The sequence below is a fragment of the Acipenser ruthenus genome, chromosome 31 (assembly GCF_902713425.1).
Source record: "Acipenser ruthenus chromosome 31, fAciRut3.2 maternal haplotype, whole genome shotgun sequence".
NCBI lineage: Eukaryota > Metazoa > Chordata > Actinopteri > Acipenseriformes > Acipenseridae > Acipenser > Acipenser ruthenus.
In genome coordinates this window covers 12,772,690-12,782,379 of record NC_081219.1, presented here as the reverse complement: position 1 = coordinate 12,782,379, position 9,690 = coordinate 12,772,690, and the positions used below count along the sequence as shown (strand labels likewise).

Below are 9,690 nucleotides of genomic sequence, written 5' to 3'. Positions count from 1 at the left end.
GGCAGACTGATGATCACTGAGCACGGCACAAATCCAAACAGAACTATAGCAAGGTATTCTTTCACGGGTCCTGTATAAGTGGAGACACTCCTGGGTCAGAGGGTACGAGAATGGGGTTACCAAGCTATGCTTCTGATGCTCAATCATTGTGATCCTTTAAGACCCGGCTTGACGACGCTTTGAGATCAATCTGCCAACAGGAACCGAGCACTGATGTTCCGAATGGCCTCCTCTCGTTCGTTAATTTTCTTAGGTTCTTTCATACTTGCCTGCCTGACGTCTTCACCCACCTGCAGGGCGATATCGTCCTTGAACCACTGAATGGCTGGGGGGGGGGTCAGTGTCAGACTGGCACTCCAGGGTAAGGCATATTGAAATCCTGGGACACCTTCCTCAAAACCGGGACCATCCAGGGAAAACAGGGACAGGTGGCAAGCCTGCATGGTAACCACGGTCATCAGTGATCATGAAGTTCATGTGATATCTTCTGACTCTCCCTCTGTAAACCACAGAAGATGCTTTGTGGGTTTCTAGTCCTCATACTGTGACTGTGGGTCATGGTGGCTTGCTGTGTCATGTTACTGACTGAGATCTGCAATGTGTAACTTATATTCCTAGCTTGGGGTGTTGCATGTTACAAAAACACGCCTTGTTTATCTAGTTATTGATGACTATGCATATAATATGATTTTGTTTTATCATAATATAGCCAATGGAAAAAAAAAAGAATCACTATGTTATAGAAAAACATTTTAAAAAAACACACACACACAAATAGCGGATAGAACAACCAACACTGACAGCTTTTGATGTCTTTACCGCCATCTACTGGGCATATTACTACATTACAACTTCAAACACATACACTACTCCTGCACACTCTGAAGCCACGGGCAGGACACATTACAGGGGCATTCTGCACATTTTTGTTTCGGGGTTCCTGGGGAGCTTTTGGGGTGCTGGCAGGCTGCTCTGAGCGAGGGACGTCAGTAAAAGTTTGTGTGGGGCCACAGTGCAAGAACATACATTTCTTTCCCTGGTTTTAAATATCGGATTTGGGAATTAGAACCTCCTGCCAATGATTCTCCTTCAGCCCACATTCACAGATAGACACTATTTTTCTATGATTTGATCTCTGCGTGCTGCTGATTGAGTTTGAACTGCTCTGCGTTATAAAGAAGTCTTGGGGCAGAGACGAACACTTTACTGAAACAAAACCAGGAGTTTAAAAACCATACCACAAACACGACGTTCCGTACTGTTGTTGGAAGGCTGCAGTGCGGTTCGGCCGCCAGGTGGCGTTCGAGTTTGTTTTTTTGTTTTTTGCCTTGGGAGCGGAGAAAAGGCGTCGATAAAATCACACCGGTTAAACAGTAACCTTCACACGTACAGGTTTCAAACACGTACACGCAGCACCCGGTATGTGCAGGAAACATATCAGTGACTCAGAGTGAAACACATCGTTTTTATTGTTACACTGTTGAAACAAATAAAGTACAGTCATTAAAACGACAACTGACTCCCTAATCTAACCTCTGTTTAGAAATCCTCTATTCATCCAATAGGAAACTGATTACTGCTGTAGGACTGACAACCAATTCATATTGCAGTAAGATTGTATCCTGCTTTATTTAAGTTGTGCTCAGTTTATGGTGCTGGCGTTTAGTGTCCCGGAAAGGCATTTTGAATTCCCGGGACACCTTCCTCAAAACCGGGACGATCCCGACAACCCTACTACCTAATAAAGAACTGTTTTGTGTTTTTCATACAAATCTTATTGCAACCCGTGAATTGACCACAGGGATAATAAAGAGAGTAAATGCATGTGTGGACAAAAACATTGACCGGACACGGTATATTAGTAAATTACAGTGTGGTGTATTGAAAAAATTAAAATACACCCACAGACACACACACACACACACACACACACACACACAGACACACACACATATATAAAATCAATTCATCACATATGTGTGTGCCTACATTACCTTATTTTTTAAAATATAAAATATTGCTCCTTTTAGTATACTTAATTTTTCCTTTTTTAATTTTAAATATATATATATATATGTGTGTGTGTGTGTGTGTGTGTGTGTGTGTGTGTGTGTGTGTGTGTGTGTGTGTGTGTGTGTTTATGATTACCGGTACCTATTTTGAAATAAAAAATAATGTGTAAAAAAATAATGTAATTGTATGTAAAAATAATGTGATATCTTGTAACAATTGTAAGTCGCCCTGGATAAGGGCGTCGGCTAAAAAATACATTATTATTATTATTACTATTATTATTATACAATGTGTTTCCGCTGTACTCAAACACATTTTCTAGGAGTATTCAATTGATCTAAACGGCGACGGATCCAAACACCGCTAACGTTCAACAGATAATTAATCAAGGCGCCACGGTTATGGAAATTAGATATTCAACAACGAAGCAAGTGTGCAGTTTACCCTACACCGTTCCAAACGCAAAACCCGTAAACTCGTGTCCTGCTGTCAGCAAATATCAGACTGGACCATTCCAGTGTTTTATTGTGAACTGATTAACCGCGACGACACAAGAACGCAGCTTTGTATTTTCATGGTGGTTATCATGATAATTCATAAAAAACAAAAACTAAAAAAAAAACTATGATGCAATACACACGAGCGCACGCACGCACGCACGCAGTCGGCAGTGCGTGTTTGGTGTTTGGTGTTTGGTGTAGTGTACCTGAACTGTAAATGTATAAGAATGGCATATTTTCTAACATATTTTAAAGACATTTTACTATTTATATAATGTCATTCTTATTTTGGTAGGTTTTTTTTGTACGTCAAAAGTATATTCTAAAACTGTTAAAATAATACATTTGTTTTTATTGTATACTGGATTCGAAAAAAGGGGAGGATTCAGAGTCATAAATAAATTCACATATCAAGCTCTAGTGAAAATAGCCAATTGACACTGCGATATTTTTTATGGAATATCATGAAATATATATTTTTGAGGATAAAATAAACTTTTTACTACACGTTTCCAATCTTTGATAACAGTGGTATATCATTTTAAATGTGTCTTCAGCTTCTGTATGAATGTATATCTTTTTGACGTGGCGCATACTACAGAGGAGACCGGGGACCGTTTTAACGTGTGTTTACCTTTCCATTACGCACTGGCGATTTGAACTACTGACCAGACTTTGATACAAACAGCTTAAATCTGTCCTCTACCAATCCACCGTCATCCTGTTTCAAGAGCTGATACTCACACAGCACGATCGCTTCCAATATAAGATGTCAGATGTTACAAATGTTTTCAAAACATCTTTTAAACCGTTATGTCTTTGCCTGGGTCACACTATATTGTTCAACATAAAAAGAACGATTCTGCTTTGCATCTATATGCTTTTATTGGAACTATATTACGTTCTATAAAGAACCATTCTTATTGACATTAACACAGAGGGTTCAATTGAGTATTACAGGTAAGGCACAGTACAGCTATGTTGAGCAATTCAAATGAGATCAGAGAGATGCAGTGTCTGGTTATGCAATTCAAACCGCTTGGAACGTGTAGAATATGGTAAATACGCATTTCAATTGAATTTTTGAAACGGTGTAGTAATCTGAACACGCTGTGTAACTGTTTTGAGCAAATTAATGATCCCGTAGTCCCCAGAGTTGTTTCTTATTTTCTTAGGCAAATGTTCCTGTCTGTCTCTGTGCTGTCATTGGCTGACTCACCAGAGTCAGATTCTACCACAGAATTATCAGATTGAAAAATCAGGGAACAGAGAGAGACAGAAAGACAGAAAAGGGCGACAGGGTTATTTATGTATTCTGTAGAATTTGAAAGAAGGATATAGGACGCTAGGACAGAGCAAGACGAAAAGAAAAAGTTACAAGAATTCGTTTAAACACCAAGAATATTAGCAAGACGATTCTTAAACACTCACTGAAAGAGGAATTTCAAATTCCGGGTAAGTTCGAAACTATATTAATTACGCTTTCTTTGTATTCACGCTTTTTATTATATAATTGTATAGATATATATTCTCGTTTAAAGTGTATATTTTACTATAAAAAAAACATTTATGTGTAGTGTTAAATCATTCGGCAAAAACATTTACATTCGATCGTTTTGTTATTTGTAAAACAGACTATTGCAGTATACAATGTCAGTTGCGTCTTTAAAGTTAGGCAGAATGATTTTTGATTTCTGAAAACTAACGTGACAGAATTCAAATGTAAAGTTCATTCTTCGGGGTTTTAATGTTAATGTGTGTTATACTGAATTAAAACGACGGGTTAAACGATATTGAAAGAAAGCACTGACGTTCGTCAGTTTATTACAAGTGTGATATGGAAAGATAAAATATGAAATCTCTAAGTTTAAATCAAACAAAATACAGTTTGTTGTTTTATTCACTTAAAACAGTTTTTTTTAAAATTCTTGCTTAGTCTTATATTGGTGACAGCGCTAAAAACCAATAGGGCAAACAATCTGAATATTATAGATTAAGAGTGCCTCGACAATATCATATTTAAAACACTAATCGACACAATGACCCTCCAAAAAAATTAAGTTTATGTGCAGTTTTTCTCTTTCTGAAAACATTAATATTATATATATATATATATATATATATATATATATATATATATATATATATATATATATATATATATATATATATATAAACTCAATTCCACTTATCTGATTGTCTAAGTTGGCTACCTTTAACATATACAATAAAACAGAGTAAAATCAATGCAAATGCTGCTAGACGCTTTAAGTGTTGTTTTATTCCTAAGGAAAGTGGACACGCTTTGAAGGCGGTGGATTCTAGGGCTCTATCCGCTGTACAGAATGCCTGCCCAGCACACAGCTGCACAGAGATGTCACTGTATTCTCATTGATCCACAGGACACAGCTCCACAATGCCGCGTTCATTCCTCGTCAAGAGCAAGAAGACTCACACTTACAACCTGCACCGGTATGAGAAGGATGATCCGGTTACATCACTGGAGCCATCAACTGTACCTGACAGCACGGGTAAGTCCCTCCGCTGCACTATCAATACTGCATTTAACGACATTTAGAAAGCACGTTTGGGTTATAAATTCATGTAAGCACGTGTATAAACCGCCTTCAAATAGGAATTAGTTAATATTATGGAATATACATCGTATATTACTCTATTCTACTGATCTGTTTATGTGTTAAACTTTTAATATATATTAGTTTTTAATGACTAGGTTAAACATTGTTTTTTTTAAGATGACAAAGCTAACCGGTCTCAGAGTCTGTTATCGTGGTTTTCAAGGTAAACAATTTGTCACTCAAGAAATGCCTGCCGTTTGAAAGAAAAACAAGCGGGCAGCAAGCGAACCGGCTGCAGCGTTTCCAAACGCAGTGACTTCCAGGGTCGGGTTGCGTTCGAGTTCCTGCCACGGCTTTGCTTCATTAAAATCCCTGGCGTGAAAGCAGTTAGGACAAGGCGGTTGTGGGACTTTATGCAAAACATCTGCATTCAAATGAAGACAGTTCTACCTTTTTATCCCACCCAGGCAGAGGCAGGGAGTTGATCCGGTTGTCAGTTTGCTGCGGGGCTTTTTGCCAGGAAAGCGCTGTATGTATTCGGATGTGATGTGAGGCAAAAAAAAAAACACACGTAGTTCCTTTTTCCAAATATTTAGGGGAATCACCGATATTCGAGGCGCCCGTTTATGGGTCACCACTTAAAAAAAATACAATATTTTAAAACAATCGGCAACATCCTAGTTCCCTTATCTGTTATCCAGTCAGCCAGCAATCACTTGTAAAACAGTAACTTTCACAAACAGCTACTCAAATTATTATTTCATAACTAACGTCTAAAAATAGGTTCCAAATATGAAACATCCAATCACGGAACCCCTAATAGTTCTATATTGTATATAGAACCCTCTGTCGTTTCTAAACATAACAGGTGTTCCCCTGGACCACATGGTTCAATACAGAACACGCCCTAGAATCGGACCCTGTTTTCTAAGAGATTGGGGTTCCAAGGGCCTAGGGGACCATTCCCCCTCCCCCCAACCAGTTCAGAACCCAGATTGAGAAAAAAAATCTATGACAAATGATCAATAAAGATAAAGTTAAACACAAATATCAAAATACAGTAACGAATTCTAATCTGCGTGTTTCGAGGGTGCCGTCATCTCACGGTGTGAATTATTTGACTTGGGTGACCTTTTCCACAACGTGCCCTCCCCAAAACAACTTGGTGCCCTCCATAAATCCTAAATCCCCAGGAAGCACAGCAGCGTTCCATAGCTTCACTATTTTCACTATTATGACTATAGCAGGATGGCACTGATAACCATTTACTAATCTACAGCTCTGCTGCCATCGCCCCCAGAGGAGGACATGCCCCCTGTCAACGGGCAATGCCTGGAGTACCCCTACATTAAACAAGAGGGGAGTCCCAAAGGGGGGGTGACAGTGGAAGAGCACCCCAGCGAGGGGCTCCCCCCTTACTGCAGTCCCGGTAAGGAAGATTTTAAAATTCTGTTCTGGCCACCAGGTGGCGCTATGCAATTAGTAAAATCCCATTACACTCAAGAATAAATCATGACACCCTTAAACCCTTTAATAATTTTCATTGTGGCCTGTCAAATCCATCTCTATTGAAAAAAAAAGTCAGTTTCATTTACTGGTCACCAAAAGGACTGAACCTTTGTAGTTGCTTAAGAAAAGCCGGTAGGTACTTAGTCAAGGTGCATCTAGCCTAATCTGGCAGGAGCGAGTTGTCCAGGGGGCTGGTTGTATTACTCTGTGATACTAATTCCTCCTCTTTCTTTATGCTCAGTGCCTCCCATGCATAAGCTGCCCTCCCCTCCCTACTACAAGCCCTCGTTCCCCTGGGACTCTCTGCACGCTGCCTATGATTTCCGCCAGCTCTCCTGCAACTTCCAGTCCAGCCTCCTGCAGAGAGCCAGCAGCCTGTATGGAACCCGCATGAAGGAGACCCCCGAACCCCAGCAGCCCCTGGATTACAGCACCCACTACTCCCCCAGCTCCGACACCTACCACTGCATCACCTGCAACAAGGTACTGGGGTTTCACTATTCACTGTGTGCTGGAGAGGAGAGAAAGGGACCTGCATGATGAATCCAACTCAATACCTCAACCAATACCTCAACCAATACCTCAACCCAATACCTCAACCCTATACCTCAACCCAATACCTCAACCAAAGCAGTGTGTGCTGGGTTTGTGGTCAGGTTGTTAGCTGTGCAGTGTGTGCTGGGTTTGTGGTCAGGTTGTTAGCTGTGCAGTGTGTGCTGGGTTTGTGGTCAGGTTGTTAGCTGTGCAGTGTGTGCTGGGTTTGTGGTCAGGTTGTTAGCTATGCAGTGTGTGCTGGGTTTGTGGTCCGGTTGTTAGCTGTGCAGTGTGTGCTGGGTTTGTGGTCAGGTTGCTAGCTGTGCAGTGTGTGCTGGGTTTGTGGTCAGGTTGTTAGCTGTGCAGTGTGTGCTGGGTTTGTGGTCAGGTTGCTAGCTGTGCAGTGTGTGCTGGGTTTGTGGTCAGGTTGCTAGCTGTGCAGTGTGTGCTGGGTTTGCGATGGGGTTGTTAAGCGTGGTAGTTCTTGCATTCCCAGGTCTTCTCCACTCCTCATGGACTGGAGGTCCATGTGCGCCGGTCACACAGCGGCACCAGACCCTTTGGCTGCAGCATCTGCAGGAAGACCTTCGGCCATGCGGTCAGCCTGGAGCAGCACATGAACGTCCACTCCCAGGTATGAGAAACCAGCCTGGCAATCAGAACCTGCCACTGACCGGGTCTGCACAGGCTTATGTAGATAACTTGTACTGTATATAAAAATGTATATGCGTTGTTGCTTACCTGCAATGTCTCCTTATATTATTATCTCACAAGAGACACCTAATCAATTATATATATATATATATATATAATCACATTATAAGTCACATCTCCGTATTAACGTTTAAACCACAACAGAATCTAAATAAATAGATTATGTTAATATAAGCTTTTTGTCTGTTTTTTATTAAACTTGAATGACTTCTAATATATTTCTATTATCCTTTGCAGTAAACACCTCAGTCTAAACACAGAGCTTATCCACTGAAATAATAACGCTGTGTTTGCACCCCTGTTTTTGCACCCCCCACCCCCCCAGGAGAGGAGCTTCGAGTGTAAGATGTGTGGGAAGACCTTCAAGCGCTCGTCCACGCTGTCCACTCACCTCCTGATCCACTCGGACACGCGGCCCTACCCCTGCCAGTACTGCGGCAAACGCTTCCACCAGAAATCTGACATGAAGAAGCACACCTACATCCACACCGGTAAGGAACTGACACACTCCCCTGAGCCAGGCGTTATAAAAAAGAGGATTCAACAGCCAGCCTGGGAGACCTTGAAAAAGTACAGGACAGTCTGATCCAAAAGGACGCCTTAACCTCCCCTAATGTTGATGTATTTAAGAGACATGATTGGGTTAATTCTGTAAATAGCTTGCAAGTGTAATTGTGTGACAAACTGCCTTTATAGATTGTATACTCAATGTGTGTGAGATGAGATGAGGTTAAAGCTGTAAAAATCCCCACTCTTTTGCACAGCGGTTAAGATGCTCTCTTGTGGGGTGTGGGCTCCACCCTGTCACACAAGTAAACAAACTTAGAACTGACGAACGTCAGCGCATTCCGATTCCCGGCGAGCTTTTAAAAAAAAATCTGATTCCCTATAATGTGTTTGCGTTGCAGGAGAGAAGCCCCACAAGTGTCAGGTGTGCGGGAAATCATTCAGCCAGAGCTCCAACCTGATCACACACAGCCGCAAGCACACCGGCTTCAAGCCCTTCGGCTGCGAGCTCTGTGGGAAGGGCTTCCAGAGGAAGGTGGACCTGCGGAGGCACCACGAGAGCCAGCACGGACTCAAGTGAGCCGAGCGAGCGACCAGCAGCCCGTCCGAGCCAACCTCCATGATTGCCTCTAGAGAGGGCTGTTTAGAGCATCCGAAATCACTGACCGGCTCTTCAGATCACATCCGTTGTGACCTTCGATAGGCCGAACAGAACGAGAACTTGATGCTTCGGTGGTTATCTGCACTGTTTACTATGGGATGGAAATAAGACTCCCCTTGCATAGCAGTTTGATCCATCCCTGGTTTTACTAGGAGTTTAATAAGACACACCTAAGCTTGTTACCTATACACCGTGGCTAATCAAGCTCATAGTAAAACCTGGAATGGGTGAAACCGCTATGCAATAGGAACCTTATTTCCATATATATAAATATCTGAGTCCAGTTCTGGAGAGGAGTCCCCTGACGCAAGCAGACTCTCCTTTTTAAGGTTATCCCATCGGATTATAAAAACGCAGTTCAGGTTTTGATTCACTTAACTTCATTCAACAGATTTCATATGCAGACAAAGCCACCAGCACTGGCCAGCTTCAAACGAGACCAAGAAAGTTCTGATTGAAATATATTCTAAACCAAAAAATATGACCTAAATATACACAGATATTTGTCAAGAAGAATATAGGGTTATAGACTATATATATATATATATATATATATATATATATATATATATATATATATATATATATATATATCAGCTAATTAGGGATGCACAGTTCATTATTGTATATATATATATATATATATATTTGAAGTGATTTACCAGTATAATTA

The 9,690-nt window shown here is 41.1% G+C and overlaps 1 protein-coding gene across 3 annotated transcripts; it reads left to right on the top strand.

Annotated features, from left to right (window-relative positions):
* The first annotated feature begins 3,772 nt into the window (after positions 1-3,772).
* On the top strand, positions 3,773-9,542 carry LOC117396817 (zinc finger protein Gfi-1b-like). Of its 3 annotated transcripts, none has more exons than XM_033995023.3 (7): positions 3,773-3,968; positions 4,916-5,044; positions 6,372-6,521; positions 6,843-7,084; positions 7,632-7,769; positions 8,175-8,340; positions 8,758-9,542. In XM_033995023.3, exons 2-7 carry the CDS (start codon positions 4,930-4,932, stop codon positions 8,934-8,936), a joined length of 990 nt encoding a protein of 329 aa, XP_033850914.1. In that variant the 5' UTR covers positions 3,773-3,968; positions 4,916-4,929; the 3' UTR covers positions 8,937-9,542. The 3 variants fall into 3 exon arrangements, with proteins under 3 accessions (XP_033850914.1, XP_034784114.1, XP_033850915.1); XM_034928223.2 differs by having other exon boundaries at positions 4,809-5,044; XM_033995024.3 differs by lacking the exon at positions 6,372-6,521.
* Positions 9,543-9,690: the final 148 nt, after the last annotated feature.

What these genes read in the sequence shown, in the direction of transcription:
- LOC117396817 (XM_033995023.3), top strand. Translation starts at nt 4,930, where the DNA reads ATGCCGCGTTCATTCCTCGTCAAGAGCAAGAAGACTCACACTTACAAC. An exon ending in CCCCCCTTACTGCAGTCCCG is followed by an intron (nt 6,522 to 6,842) that starts GTAAGGAAGATT and finishes CTTTATGCTCAG; the next exon opens with TGCCTCCCATGCATAAGCTG. An exon ending in ACTGCATCACCTGCAACAAG is followed by an intron (nt 7,085 to 7,631) that starts GTACTGGGGTTT and finishes TTGCATTCCCAG; the next exon opens with GTCTTCTCCACTCCTCATGG.